This window comes from Talpa europaea, assembly GCF_964194135.1.
Source record: "Talpa europaea genome assembly, chromosome: 4".
In the NCBI taxonomy this organism is placed as follows: domain Eukaryota; kingdom Metazoa; phylum Chordata; class Mammalia; order Eulipotyphla; family Talpidae; genus Talpa; species Talpa europaea.
In genome coordinates this window covers 92,919,536-92,936,150 of record NC_140070.1, presented here as the reverse complement: position 1 = coordinate 92,936,150, position 16,615 = coordinate 92,919,536, and the positions used below count along the sequence as shown (strand labels likewise).

Genomic DNA, 16,615 nt, shown 5'->3' with positions numbered 1-16,615 from the left:
CTTGTTTTAAAAGCTTCCATTTATTGGAAATTTCTAATTCTAGGTTTCTGTGAATTTTCAGTTACTCCTTTCACCACTTCTGTGAGACAGACATAATAAATAATCTAGTGAATGGCATGGATTTGTCTCCAGTCGCCGAAGCCTGTGGTTTTTGTATGATGCCATGCTGGCTCCACCATTTCTTCTTTCCTGGTTTAACAAGTAAAGCACATTTATGGGGCAGTAGACTTGTCGATGGTGTAGGTGTTCACATTCAGATAATATTGTGCATTTGTTTTCAAATTAGTCCATGTTTCACGAGCCTGAAATGAAAGGAAACTTAAGTCATGATCTCTGAGTTTGTAGAACACAGGTTATATCTGTTATTCTGATGATCAAATAAAGGGTCATATAAGATTGACAGAAATACAGTGGAAGAATTGTACCAAATAAGATTTGGTTTCACACCTTCAGCGATCTGTTTATTTCAATACTGAAATGTTTTGTGGTGTTTGTGAGGATATGGTATGAAACAATGCGGGAGACTCTGGTTACATTATAGTATCTGTCAGTTGATTAAAGAACTTGTCTACAATAATAGGCAGGAGTGTACTTGAAAAATTTCAAAATTCCATGAAGAATGCACAATCCTCCAGTCTGTTATTTAATTTGTCAAATAAATGAGTGTCTTGTTTCAGTTCCTCTAAATGATGTCTATTGGAGGAAAAAAAGCCATAAAACTAGATGGATTATACAAACTGGTGGTTTTCATCAATGCATGCTAAGCAGAAACAAGCCAGTCCTGGTGGACCAGTTAAAACTCACATCAAAACAAGGCAGGGTGGGATTGTATGGGGACTATAACCAAGATAAAAATGCATACATTGTGCAAAAATGAAAAATGATGTAAAAATATATAAAATAAAATAAAATAAAACAACTCAGACATGCAGGGCCTCCCTGGAGGCACAAAGGGTTAAGACGTAGCACTATGAGGGTGTCCGCAACCACTGTAGCACACGTTCGATCCCTGGCAAGGGAGATACCCACATGGCGCAGCAAACCTCTCCTGTCTCACCTGCTGCTCCCCTCAGCAGTGTGTTTCAGTCGATCCACCTGTTCTGCTTCCCACTCTGTCTCTGGTGAACCCTCTCACCCCCCACACCTCTGGCCTGTACCCCTGTTCTTGTATGCATAAATAAACCTTTTTAAAAAAAAAACCTCAGACATGCAGACTGAGGAGAGGGCCCAGGCTCCAGAACAACAATAACATTCAATTTTTTTGTCCTGACTTTGTAAAATCCTGTGCCAGGTGATAGGAGAACCTAATATTTGTGGAAAGAGAGAAAGAACAAATAAGTGAAGAAATGGATTAATTTGTTATACATCTTCATTTTCTACATTACTAAATTGTTAAAGAGGGAAATTATGAATAATTTATATATTAAAATAATTCAGCAATTTACTCCAGTCAACTGATCACAAAGATATCCAAAGAACTTACACGACTCAACAAAAACAAAATAAACAATCCAGTCAAGAAAGGGGGCAGAAGAACTTAAAAGACATTTCTCCAAAGAAGAAATGAAAGTGGCCAACAGGCATATGAAAAAATGTTCAACATTCCCTTATCATCAGGGAAATGCAAATTAAAACACCATTGAGGGCCTCCCCGGTGGCGCAGCAGTTGAGTGCTGGGTTGCGAAGCTGCCCGCAGCCTCTGCAGCGCCGGTTCGATCTCCGGCTGCATCCCGGCCACCAGAGGTGGGTCCCACATGGCACAGACCTCTCCTGCTGCCCGCTGCTCCCCTCAGCAGTGTACTTCGGTCCTTCTGCCTGCTCTGCTCCCCGCTCTGGCTCTGGTGAATTCTCTCACCCTCCCGTGCTTCTGACTGTACCCAGCACTTGTATAAATAAATAAATAAATAAATAGATAGATGAATAAATAAATCTTTAAAAAAAAAAAGCAATTCAGCTTAAAAAAAAAAACAAACCGTTGAGATACCACCTTATACCAGTAAGAATGGCACATATCAAAAAAACAAGCAACAACAAATGTTGGTGAGGATGTGGAGAAAAAGGAACTCTCCTACATTGCTGGTGGGAGTGCAAACTGGTCCAACCACTATGGAAAGCTATCTGGAAGTTCCCTAGTCTACTAAAAATGGAGCTACCATATGGCCCAGCAATTCCACTAGTAGGAATCTACACAAATGACACAAAAACATTGATTCAAAAGAACACCTATACACCTATGTTTATTGCAGCACTATTTACAATAGGTAAAACCTGGAAACAACCCAAATGCCCAAAAATAGATGGCTGGCATATATACACAATGTGGCATATATACACAATGGAATATTGTTCAGCAATCAAAGATAAACTCATGCCATTTGTTGCAATGTGGATGGAACTAGAAGGAATTGTGCTCGGTGAAATAAGCCAGAAGGAAAAAGAAAAATATCGGATGATTTCACTTATAGCAGGAATATAGGGGAACCAAATAAGACATCAGTGCAAAAAAATAATAACAGTGCAAAACACAACAAAGCAAAAACAGACAATTACAAGTCAGAAACATACTGCAGGGGAGGAGGAGGAAGGAGCACAGGGGACTGAGGTGATGGTGCACAGGTGCATTGGTGAAGGAAACTATGGGGACTACACCTGAGGGCGAGGGGGGAAGCAAATATTGTTTAAAAATGAAAAAATGATGTAAAAAAGTAATTTAAAAAAGTAAAAAAAAATCAGCAATTTCATTTGGCCTGAAATTTCAGTGTTTCTCCCATCAAAAAGGTTTATATGGAATAAAACTGGCTAACGCAAATTTCTTTTTTATTTCTCTGAGAGAGAGCATACAAATGAATAGGAAAATGTGCAAAAGGCAAGTAAATGAAGCAGTGATATTAAAGGCTGGAATAATTGTCACAGAAGAAAATTGACTGTTGAACAACCAACAGGGAACTGAAATGTAACTACAGTTTTTCCTTCCACCTAACAAAATGTGTAATAATTTACCGTGACTTGACTCAATAGCAGTCATTTCACTAAGTCCTGAGAATAATGACCTTGATGAATAAGACATATACCTTACTTTTATAGTGTAGGCAAGAAAGTTGAATGCATAAAAGAAATAATTCCCATGTGACATTTTGAGAGCTATTCACATGTGAAGAGCATGCAATAGTGAGAGATGCTGAAAGGACAAATCCCTTCCTGGAAAGAATGGAGAAGATCTAGAAAGGAGGGAACATTTGATCTTAGTCTTAAAGTAGAAGGTGGAGTTTGTCAGGCAAAAGTCACTTTGTGGGGAGGAAAGAATAGAACAGCTAAAGAGAAGGAATCATGGGTTGGGCTGCTGATGTTCATACCAGCTGATATGATATCTATTTTAAAAATTGATGGTGAAGGACCATTTGTTTCTAATGCAAATACCTGATCAGCCAGTTTCCCCATACATTTGCATTGTGATCTGGGTCCCCGTAATCCTGCAAGTGTATTTGTCTTTTGAGATGCAGGAACTGGTTTGCTGGGTCTTCCAACAAAAATGGTGCTCCCAAGGCTCCTGTAATTGAGTCCAAGAGCATAGCATCTTTTAGAATAATAGTTAACATGTTAATGGTTCCTCTTAATGAAACATAGCTATAGTCTTTGGGGAAAATGGGTGCCTTAAAACTTTGGAAAAACTATACCCTGTTAATGATGAGTGATCCTCAAATCTGTCTCTACTGTCACCACCTTTGGTGATATATAGTACAGTATGAAAGCCAGTGCTATATGATGAATGGGGATTTCAGAACTTATGTATATGCACAGGAGCTTACAGACCTGGACTCAAATTCCAGCTTTATCACTTTTTGGATTAATTTTTCAATTTCTCTAAGCTCTAGTTTTCTTTCATATAAAGAAATACAATGATGTGATTACTATAAGGATTGCACACATAATTAACTATAAATAACCGGGTTCAAACCAGGCAGTCAAAAATTTTATTCTTGCTTTCTTAACCTTGCAGAATAGAACAAATCTTTCAGCCTGAAGTAGACTGATCCCAAATCTGGCATTGTGGTTCAAATGTTTAGTATTGTTAAATTCATCATTGAAATTAACAGGCTTATATTTCTATCTCCTTTACATGCCAGATTAAGAAAAATTTAATAAATGGTAACATTTTAGGATGTTGAATTTCAGCAGTACATATTAAGGTTTCATTCCTCAACAAAACAAAGTCATGTTCAGAGTTGTAATTTGAATCAATAAAAAGCACATCCCTAACCCAAATGTGCTAACAGTATAATCTCTTCATTGCTTGAGATAAAGAAGCATTTACAGTCATACATGGCTTAGCGACGTTTTAGTCAATGACAGATCCGATCTATGACTGTGGTCCCAATTGATCTACCATATAGCTTAGCTGTATACCATCTAGGTTTGTTAATTGTATTCTATGTAATTTCATCCAATGATGAAATCACTAATGACATTGCTTAGAATGAATCTCTGTTGTTAAACCACACGTGACTGTATTACAGAATCTCGTTAGTAACATTATGTTAGATGCTCTACAGCTTAATTATTAACAGGCCTGAGTTGTCTAATATTCTGTATGGACCAAGGTGTCAGTGAGTTATAAGACATGAAGCCATTTATAGAGAATTTCTTTTTAATTGGGATGAAAGATCAAATATATAAACCAAAACAAGGCAACAAAGGATTTGATTGTACTAAAAGTGTTTAGGAGAAGGTGCTGCTAAAGGGTATTAGGGAACTGGGGTATAAGTAGATATTCTCATGGTCAAGGACATCATCTAATTATTGAAGATGAAAGAAGGGTAACTGTTAATTACCCAAATTGAGACTCAGATAAGGCAAGAAGGCCATAAATAGAAGTGGGGACTCATTCTCAGGGTTATGCAAATTTTGTGCAGTAAGCCCTTCACTGTCCCTGTTCTGATAATCATTATTGTTTGGAAAAGTGAGTACAAGAAATCTAGAGCTTAGAAAAATTTTAAAATTTGCCAAAATTTTATGCAGAAGGAATGATGAGAGCCAAGTGTTACACTGGGAATTTATCAGATCAATGGCTAGATATGATGGTTAGATATGCCTAGATAACAGTATTAAATAGTTATAACAGTAACAATAGGGTCTCCCCAGTGGCACAGTGGTTGAGGGCTGGGCTGCGAAGCTGCCTGCAGCCTCTGCAGCGCGGATTTGATCCCCGGCCGCTGGCGAGGGTCCCACATGGCGCGCAGACCTCTCCTGCCGCACCCGCTGCACCCCTCAGCAGTGTATTTCATCAGACTGCCTGTTCTGTTCCCCACTCTGGCTCTGGTGAATTCTCTCACCCTCCCATGCTTCTGACTGTACCCAGTGCTTGTATAAATAAATAAATAAATCTTTAAAAAAAAATGGTAACAATAATAAACATTTATTGAGTATTGTGCTAAATAATTTTCCTGAATCACCTTATTTAATACTTACAACAAGCCTAAAAAATAGTACTGTCAGTAATTCTACTTTACATACAAGGGAACTAAGTCACAGAAAAGTTAAATATGTTTAAGATCACACAGTTAGTGTGAAGGGAAGATGGAATTTTTCTTTCAGAGTCACTGTATGTAAGACTAAGACAGGAATGCTGGAGGCAGATACAACTACAACTGATACTACTAGTACCACTACCACCACCACCACCACTACTATACTACTACTACTACTGTAATTTTATGCTTTTCCAAGCTTGCAAATGAGTGCAAGTAGAGTTATAGCTTTTAGCTCTATTATTTCTAGTTTAATTTGTCAACCGAGTAAGCTCTAGTTCTAAACAGGTACTTGTTGTAAATGACAATCTCTCTGAATATTATACATCAATCATGTTACCGCTGTGTACAAAAGATGGTAATGCCAATAGGGGATAGAAAAATAACTCAGATATATTCTCCATTAAAAATATTAGCAATTCAATGATTTAAAAATAAAAGACAAAAGTCAACTTCACAAGATGTAACAGATGCCAGAAGTAATACTGCCTGCTGCTAGGTAATCTAATTCAACATAATCAAACTAGCATGTCTGTGGAAGCTGTCCTCTAAGATTGCCCTTTCCCCCAAATCACTATGCTGGGTATTTCTGTCCTTTCTGGTCCCTTCTATCATTTAGTAGAACTGACCTGTGTAAATATTGGATGATAGAGGAATGACAGTACAATTTCTATGGCTAGGACATAAAATATATTGCAACTTCTGGGTTGCCCATCTCTTGGATCACTTGCTGGCATGTTGTAAGAACACTCAGGTAACCCTGAGGGAGAAGTTCATACACCAAGGAGCTAAAGCCTTTCAATAATAGCCATGTATGTGAACTCCCTGGGAACCTAATGCTTTAACTTTAGTCAAACATTCAGATGACTACACCCCCAGACATTTTTACTGTGACCTCATGTGAGATGTGAGATTCTGTATCAGAATTGCCATCCTAATCCACTCCCAAATTCCTGACCCTCAGAAGCAGTAAAGTAATATGTTTACTACTTTATTTAGATTTGGGGACATTTTGTAGTATTTATATAGTAGTGACTAACTAATACAATGTGTTATAAGCACCTACTAATGGCAAGGTAAGCTGTTAATTACAAGAGTTAAGACTTAGATAAGGCAACAAGGTCATAAAATTTAACAGGGACTCATTCTCAGGGTTATGCAAATTTTGTGCAGTAAGACCTCCACTGTCCCTGCACTGATAATCATCATTGCATGAAAAAGCAAATAAAAACAGTAACTCTTGTCACCAAGGAACTCATATTCAGAGTTCACAAATAGTTATGGGAAAATGTTCTAGCAGGTTCCATCCTAAGGGCTAGTCATTAACTCTGACTTTGGAATGGAGGCCTCATTCCAAGAGCTGCTGGCTTTGAGTTAAGTATCACAGTTTCCACTATTAAGAGGAAGGAAGTTGAGGACCTCCCCAGTGGTGCAGTGGATTGAGCGCAGCGCTGTGAAACTGTCTACAGCCTCTGCAGTGCTGTTCTATTCCCTGCCTGCCGGGGAGATACCCACATGGCAAGGCAGACCTCTCCTGGCTCGCCTGCTGCTCCCCTTAGCAGTGTACTTCAGTCCGTCTGCCTAATCTGCTCCCTGCTCTGTCTCTGGTGAATCCTCTCACTCTCCAGTGCCTCTAACCTGTACCCCAGTGCTTTGTATAAATAAAAATAAATCTTTTTTTTAAAAAAAGAAGGAAGTTGAAGCAAAGAATGTGATTTTTATGCTGAAGATTGGAGAATCAAGAAACAGAGGAGCAAAGTAGAGCTCAGGTTCAGTAACCTTCATTTGGCCAACGTGATTGAAGGTAGGGTTGAGGTGTATAGCAGTGAGAAATAACAGTGTTGGAAAGATAAACTGCAAGTGAATTCTGAAGGCCTATCACAGTCATATCAAGGAGTTTGATCTTTATTTTGTAAATAACATTTCTGATCAAGCAAACTAAGATTAGATTTGTTTTTAAAATACTTGTTTTCTCATAAAAATATATATGACTTATTTTAACCATTTATAATTGTGTAATTCAGTGGCATCAATATATTCATATAGTTGCACAACCACCCCTACTATCACAAGAACTTTTTCGTCATTCTAAATAGAAACTACATTCTCTAAAAAATAACTCCCACTACCCTCTCCTCTAGCTACTGGTAGCTATGATTTACTCTCTGTCTCTATGAATGTGCTTATTTTAGGTAGCTCATATAAGTGGTAATAGGAATCAGACAGTAATTTTCCTTTTGTGTCTACTTATTTCACTTAGTATAATGTCTTCAAGGTTTGTAGCATATGTCAGCATTTCATTCCTTCTAAAGGCTGAGTAAAATGTATGTATATGCCAACATTTTATTTATACAACACAGATTTACTTTTGAAAATCCTTTGTTGGGGTTGGGTAGAACAGATGATAAAAGGAAGAGAGCAGAGTGAGAGACAGGGGTGGGAGTGGGCTCCTCTGATGGTCCCCAAGAGACGAGACATAAGTAGGGTGTGAGTTGGGTAAGTGACAACAGGTATGGGAAGCAGAAATGAGCTGAAGAGAATATAGAACTGTCATTCATTTGGGATGACTCCTATGGATGGGCCTACACTGAAGTTTTGATTTTTATCTAGAATGTGTTACTAGGTGCCTTTTCATATTTCTCTTTATTCTTTTGGAAAAAAAAGGTGTTTGTTAGTTACAGTTTTACCTATTTAATGGAACTTACTGTGCTAAAAGGTGTTTTTGAAAATAAAGCCAGTGGCTCTGCAAAGTAGATCCAATGCCATCAGTTTCTACTAAATATTGCTGAATAAATTCTGCTCAAGATATAATTCACAGCCAGATAAAGTACAATAATTGCTTAAGATAGTGGTACTTTAAGTCATCTAAAAGTAAAACCAATAATCTGTACCATAATTATCCTAGTGCATTGTATAATCGCTGGGAGATAAAAAGAGCTTTTTCATAAACCTTGGCAGACAAACATGCTTAAAAATATATGCCATAACTACTTAAGTTCTGATAATTCTGTCTTTTGTAAATCTTCTATTTTTTTGTTCATAGATAATGTTCTCTGATGTACTCTCTTCCCCCAGATACACCGCCCTCCCAACCCTAGAAGCACCTACCTCAATTTTATGCGCCCAGCAAGCATGGATAAATATTAATTGATGGTGATAATAACATCACCCGAGAGAGAGAGAAAGTAGTATTTATTATCCTACTTTACAATGAGAAAATTGACACACAAAGATGAAATGACTCACTCAAGGTCACATAGTAAGTCAATGTCAGAGCTGGAAATAAAATGTAGGTAATGTAGAAGGGCATGCTATTATCCTCTCTGCTCGAGAAATTTCTCCTCCCCTTTTCATTCTGCCTGATCAACCTTGAAAGTTAGTGAGAACAATATCAAAGTTTTGAGTTTATAAGTGTATGTAATACTGCTGGGGTTGGAAAACTGAACCCCAAGTTTTATTGCTTTGTTGATTTTTAAATGGGTGTTTTCTTAAATGTAGGCAGTAGCGTCCAAGCTAATGCCCTTTTTAAGCTTTACAATAGTAAGCTATGAAAAATATCATCCTTTCTTTCCAACTCCCAACATACTCCCCTTCCTTTCATCCTATATCATAGTCAGTTTTAATTGGACCTGTGAGTTTAGTTATATCCTAAACATTTCTCAGATACCTTCTGCAAAAAATACTATATGGTAGAAATAGAGTTTGCTTGAGAATATGGAGATATGTTAATAGTAGCTCTCTCCAATCAAGCCAAGAAGGATCAGAGATCTAGAGTCTTATCCTTACCCAGCCAGAGACTAGTTAGTTTACCAACCTGCTTCTTATTCCTGCATCACCATTTTCTGCTCTGTAAAACAAGGTCAGGCTGTATGATCTCTAATGTTGCTTTTTTTTAAAAAAAGATTTATTTATTTATACAAGAACCGGGGTACAGGCCAGATGTGTGGGAGGGTGAGAGGATTCACCAGAGACAGGGTGGGGAACTGAACAGGCAGACTGACTGAAATACACTGCTGAGGGGAGCAGCAGGTGAGACAGGAGAGGTCTGCTGTGCCATATGGGTTGCTCTGCAGCCGCATCAAACCAGCAGAAGCTGTGGACAGCTTCACAGTGCTGCACTCAACCCCCTGCGCCACCAGGGAGGCCCTCTAATGTCTCTTCTAACACTAATATCTTAAACTGAAATATATCCTTAATAAATTGGTCATTAAACAAAAATTACTTTCCCTGTATAGTATTATACCATCAGGAACATAATCAAATGTACTCAGTGGGAACAACTCTCCTGTCTTCAAGGAACTTACATGCTGAGAAATTTAGCCCTGAGACAGACAGTAATCAGGGAAAAAGAAGTCATCAGTTAAGGCAAAATGTATTCTCATTACACAGAGAGATGAGTACCCATCTTGGGCTGCTGAGGAGAGTGTGGAAGTAACAAAAGCTGTATGATTGGAATCAGAGGGGCTCTCTGTATTGCCATCACTCAGAGAGGATTGAAAAGGAGTCTTTAAATTTGATGGGGAAGAAATGACTATAGACTATGCACATGACCATGAAATTATACTTGTAGGAACCTATGCACTAATAAGATCAGAAAGCCTAATGTGCCTTTTAAGATACAAAATTAAAAGGGAGCGCCTAATGGCAGACTCCTGTTTTCTTCTATATACCCGGAGCTCATTTAGAGTAACCCCAGACTTCTGATTTCCCCTTAGTATACTCTGCCCCTCGGAAGGGGAGGGGCTTTATTTAATTAGTAAGTGCTAGAAGCATAACTTGTCTGGTCCAGCTAGCTGCTCTTTCTTCCTCTTGAGAGTGAACTGTTCTTGGAGGACACATTTTTTTCTTCTGGTTATGCAACCTGCAATTGTATCTGAAAATTGCTAAATCCTGGGGCTAACTTATCAGGCCCTTCATGCACTTATACTGTGCTACATATTTATAACTTTTCTCAGTTAAGAGAAAATAGATAGTGTTCCACCATCATCTTTGGTTTATATCTCCACTTGATCAAAACCAGGACAAGGAAGGGAGGGAACTGCTACTTGTTGAAAGGTGACCTAGAGAACCCAATAGGTCTGTTGTCTAAGAGCCCAAGAAACAGGGTGAGTGGGTGGGGGGAAACAAACCAGGGCACTTCACAGGGATAGAGCATTTGACTGCAAACCAGGGCACTTCAACCAGTGGGAGCATGCCACCCAGGACAGACATGACTGTGAATTCCTTCACTTATGTAACCTTCAACATTCTTATGTCCATGAGATAAGCATGGTGGGATTCAGGGGGACAGAAAGCACAGCATGTCTGGCAGATCACAGCATAGGTCCACAACTAGCTGTTTCCTTTAATGGCTGGGTGATGCTGACATTTGTAGTATTACCTGATACCTGGTCCTGGAGATGAATAGACTACCCACAAGCTCAAAATTATTTGGGCATGTGATACTGAAAATAAAGCACTTGGCACTCAATATAAGGAATCAAAGAATTACATTAATGATTTGCTATTTTTATCAGCTTACATTTTAGTCCTTGCCCTTAAATGTTTGTCTTAAAAAAAAAATAGGAAAAAGTGCTCAGGTGATTTTGTATGCACATAAATTAAGTGCTGAAATAATATGTAAATGTTCACGAGTGATTAAGTACAAAGGAAGATCAGGAGAAAAGAATGTACAGATTTCTTGGCAGTGTAACATTTTCAGGTATCTCTAATGTAGGGGAAATTATAATATTGTGAGGTTCATATTTTTTAAACTTGAATATCTTATTCTTTGTGTTGAGTTAACAATGTTCTTTATAAATAATGATGTAGTTTACTTTTTTCTTTCCACTCTAAACTTTTATTACTCATCCAGAAATTTATGGTGAAAGTTGGAAACGTTGTATTTAGTTCAGTGCATCTCTCACTTTGTTGTAATTCAGGTTAACATTAGTTAAAGAAAGAGAGAATAGGAGAGAAGAAATTTGGGTTGTGAAAGAAAAAAATGTGTGGATGAAAAAATAAGAAAGGAGAGAGAAATCAAGAAAATAAGTCAATGGAAGAGAAAAAGAGCAATTACAAGAGTTACAGAAGGGGGAAAGCTATGGTAAGAGGGCAAATAGGGCAAATAAAAGAGAGGAGGCAGGACAGTCAGTGAAAGTCAACTGGGGAAAAAGAAAGAGGAACTAAACTGTGAGGCCAGCTCTCAAATCCTCATCATTGTGTTCAACTGTCTGTTAATAAAATGTCTTTGTAACTGAACTTTTAACTTAGGAACTTCGGATTTATTGACGTTACAATTGCTGATATGTTGAGTACTTTGAAAAGGAAACAAACTGGTGTCACTTGAGTTTAACTTCAGTCTGTTTAACCTGCTTTCAACACAAATACACCCCATATACACTCACATGGCCACATAATTCCCTGGGATATACTGTTGAAGCTGGCAGATCTTTTATTAGTTTTTAATCTATGGATAGAGAAATTTGTAACTCATGAATGGCAGCATTTTTTAATGATTCAGTAGTGACCCAAAAGGGGTTGATGAGATTCTCAACCCCATGTGGCTAGAAATTTCCTCACATCATCCAGAACGCAGTGAATCTAGTTATAGGCAATGACATTTTTTCACCAATCAAGTCATTTCCCAGTTAATTCTTACCACCCACTTTTTTTTTTTTAATTTTTTCTGAAGGCTTATTTATTTATGCATATATGAGCTGGGGTACAGGCCAGAGATGTGGGGGGTGAGAGGATTCATCAGAGACAGAGTGGGGAGCAGAACAGGCAGACTGACTGAAATACACTGTCGAGGGGAGCAGCGGGTGAGACAGGAGAGATCTGCTGCACCATGTGGGTTGCTCCCTGGCTGGCCGGGGATTGAACTCATATTGCGGAGGCTGTGGGTTGCTTCATAGTGTGGTGCTTAACCCCTTGCAACATCAGGGAGGCCCTACCCACTCTCTTGAGAGCATCAGTCAGTCTTAAGCCAAAGTGAGTAGGTAAAATTAAGAACAGAATCATATAAATTAAAACTATGTTAGAGAATACAGAGTCTCCAAGGAGCTGAAAGATTGCAGGACCATTCTTTTTTATGGCAGAGAAGGCAAAGAGAGAGGGAATAAAGGTGCTGACAGAGTCATGAGGAAGGAAATACGGATTCTTATAAAAAACAAAAAACAACAAACCACCAAAACCAAAAATACCTTTCGTGATAAATTGGTCTTGGTTACTAACTGTGGAGTGAAAAATAAGAGCAGAGACTATAATAAAGAAACATGTCAAAGGCTGTCTGTGTATTTTTTCCTGGCTAAAACCAGAAGACATACTGCATTTTATGGATCACAAGTCAACAGTAATAGACATGAACCCCTCCCCCCCAATAGTTTATCTGTGGGTAAACAACAAGGATTGGTTAACTTACGCAGTGGAACATTTTCCAAATATGTGTATTTTTCATATTTCCTCCTTATATGGAATGGGACTGTTAGATTTTTGTAAGTACACTGCTGAGGTAGATCATGTTGCATTTAGGATTGACTTCTCTCTATCCTCAGTACAGTTAGAAACTGTCATAGATGGTCCTTGGTTATGTCCTGGACTGACCTTTCTCGAAAAAGTTGCATGCTCCCTAACATCTGCCCTTTTCTTGTAGCACCAACGGCTACAGTATTGGCTCTATTACTTTTTCAGGAGATCTTACTACATGCTCTGTTGCCTGACCTGTATCTGCATATTCTATGTCTAGGGTTGCAGTGCCAGAGGGGATAATTTGTGGAATTTTGTTCTTAGAAGATCTGGCTGTAGACTTTGGATGTGTATCTAGCTTTCACCATGGATTAACTGTGTAGTTTAGTCATTTAACTTCTCTAAGCATCAGTTTCCTCTTTGTAAAACAGGAAACATCACACCTATTTTTAGTGATTATGAGAGGTAAACAAAGGTAACATGGAAATCCCTTGATGTATCATAAAGACTTAGAATAACATTAATATTTGCTATTTTATTATAGGAGACGGCAATTCTTGATCTAAGTACAAAAGAGAAGGTTGTTTTGGTTTTTAATCAAATCATAACACTTAAACATCTAATTCTCTGGCCAGAATCATTAGTTACAATATGTTTAATTTACTATTTTGAGAAAATCAATAATAAAATAATTTGGGGACTCTGCTCATAAATAAAATAACTTGAGTAAGACTCTTCATCATTTTGGATTCAGTATCCCCATTAGGAAAATGGATAATGAGATATTTTCCCAACTTACTTCAAATTAAATTCTAGACAAAAGTAATTTGTTAGGCAACTAATCTGCAACAGAGAAAATTTGTTCAAATAATAAAAGCAAACAAACTTAAAAATGGTTGTTCTCTTTCAATAAGCCGAAGGGATATGAAGATGAATAGGCTACATTCTTTTTTTTTTTTTAAAGATTTATTTATTTATTTATACAAGCACTGGGTACAGTCAGAAGTGTGGGAAGGTGAGAGAATTCACCAGAGCCAGAGCAGAACAGGCAGACAGATGAAGTACACTGCTGAGGGGAGCATCGGGCGGCAAAAGAGGTCTGCACGCCATGTGGGACCCTCTCCTGGTGGCCGGGGATCGAACTGGTGCTGCAGAGGCTGCGGGCAGCCTGGCAACCCAGAGCTCAACCACTGCACCACTGGGGAGGCCCGAATAGGCTACATTCTTAAATGAAAAGTGGAGAGAGGGTAGCCAAAAAGTTGATTCACCTATTATAGCCTTTTTTAGAGCTAAAGATTTAGGAAATTCAGTTAAACCAGTTATTGTAGCAAATCAAGCTGATTTTTAGACTCTAGTCTCTTTAATTCATAAACAGTAAAGGCATCTTTCCTTAGACCAGCAGTGACTGTGTTCCCCTGTTCTTCAATTCTAGTCCTCAACTTATTATTTCAAGAACTTCAAGTATATATTTTTATTTATTTTTATAGTGAAGTCAATCAAACCAGTTGTCTTTGTAGATAGTCTTATTTGTATTTCAGCTGGAGTTAGAGTTAATTCAAAATGGTTTCTTAAGAAAGACTATAAAAGTAGAGCCATTTTCCTCTTGCCAGATATTTTTGACCCTGCAGTGCTCATAGATGAATGTGAACCAGCCACAGTGCTTTTAGCCTTGCAGTCACCCACCATCACCCACTCTGAGGACAACTGCATGGATCAGCAGTCAGGGCAAAGTAGTAGCTGATGGATTGTAACAATACTTGATTTTACTTTACAGTGTGCCCTTCAAACACTCAAACTGAGCCAGCCCAGTTTTCTTTATCTAGAGGTATGGGTAGTAACTGAGTGCGATTGTATATTCCTGAATAACTGCTAAAAATAACTTGGCTAAAACTTGCTAAATCATTTATTTTAAAATATCCCAAATGCAAAAGTAATATTAATGATTAAGTTTTTTATTTTTTAAATTGAGCTGGGCTTAGGAACAGAAGGGCAGATTGGCAAACATGGAACTAGTGGGCTCAATAACAAGAACCAGAAGGGCTAATGATTAAAATTCCCTATTAAAATTATTCATATGCTTAAGAATAAAAAGGCTAATTATATATGCACATGTATACACATATATCTTGATTAATATCCTATATCTGCCTACTTTTTTATTTCTGTGTATGTGCCTCAGGCAAAATATATGTCTATGTATATTTTTTTGCAAAGGTCTCAAGCTTATCTTAAAGTAGAAATTGGTGTTTTAAAGACATTGGTGTTTCAGATTTAAGCTTCTTCCTCTGAATTGTTAATAAATTGTAGAGATGAAACTATTAAAATAATTAATACTTTGTAAGTATTTTCGGTTTTGGTTACAAGTAAAACAAATGACCTCTTGGTTCAATACAGATATAAGTCACTAAGTTACTGGGTCAGTTTGGTAGCAAATCATCTAGCCTTCAGTGACTTCCTTGATCTGTCTTTAAAACACCACTTTTCTGAGCTATAGCTTGCCCTACGGGTTAATGAATTCACACTCTCAAGGTACCTTGAGGTCTTCACATAATAGTACAATGTAAGTATTACAGTTTCAAAAAGGCATTTAAAATTTTTCTTTGTTCAAGGACACCAGAGCACTTCTTTGGAGGCAGCATTAAGACTTCTTAGCAACAGTAACATTTAATATGTTAATACATAATTAAGAATTAAATCACACACAAAAATAGTTAACACTAACATGTTCAAAACAGCATGACATAATAGTTTCATTTCCCCAGTGCTTTAGTGTTAGTCTTGGATAAAACATATTTGTTCATTTCTTTAAAGTCAAAAGGGGTCATCAACCTAAGAGTCTTAAAAGACAAGATAAAAAAGAAATAGGCTCTTACCTATAAGCAGTGTTGAACACAAGACCACTTGAAGCATTTTATAGGCCATGATCCTGGTTTGGAAAGAAAAAAAATATTTTTTAATTTAAATGTAACAGTGCCCATCAGGAACCTTCCAGAGGTATAAAGCATTTGCTGCATACCCGGATTTCCTATCAGCTGAGACAAGTCAGAGAGACTGTTGCTTGAGATGACGTTTTTATATAACTTCTGCCTTTTTACCCTTTGGACTTTATGGATTGACTTTTTTACAGGCTATCCTATATGGGCCATGCATGTATTTGTTTACCAATTGTACTGTTCACACAGACTAATGTTAAAATGAAAAAAAGGTGGGAAAAATGGATCACACATACATTGCTGGTGGGAATATAAAATGCTTGTGACTTTGCAAAAACAGTTTGACAGTTCTTATAAATCTAATCACACTATTACTATACAACCTAGCAATTTTATGACTTTATATCAGATAAGTAAAAACTTATATTCATACTAAAAAAAACTGTATAAAATATTCATAACAGCTTTGTTAGTAATAGGGAAAAAACTGGAAACAATCCAAATGTCCTTCCAACAGCTGAATGTTAAACAAATTGAGGTACATCTTCACCATGGATTACTACTCAGAAAAAAATAACATAATAAAACTTGATAGACAGAACAACCTAGAAGACTCTTTAAGGGTATTCTGAGTTAAATAAGCCAATCCCAAATAATTAAATACCCATATGACCTCATTTACATAACCTCCTTGAAATGACAGAATTATAG

The 16,615-nt window shown here is 37.5% G+C and overlaps 1 protein-coding gene across 1 annotated transcript; it reads right to left on the bottom strand.

The window, feature by feature from the left end:
- Window positions 1–212: 212 nt before the first annotated feature.
- On the bottom strand, window positions 213–15,893 carry LOC311170272 (uncharacterized protein C3orf85; the record flags this gene model as incomplete). Its single annotated transcript, XM_084232653.1, has 3 exons — window positions 213–333; window positions 3,418–3,547; window positions 15,845–15,893. The coding sequence occupies 3 exons, from the start codon at window positions 15,891–15,893 to the stop codon at window positions 213–215; spliced, it is 300 nt and encodes a 99-aa protein (XP_084088779.1).
- Between the last annotated feature and the right edge of the window lie 722 nt (window positions 15,894–16,615).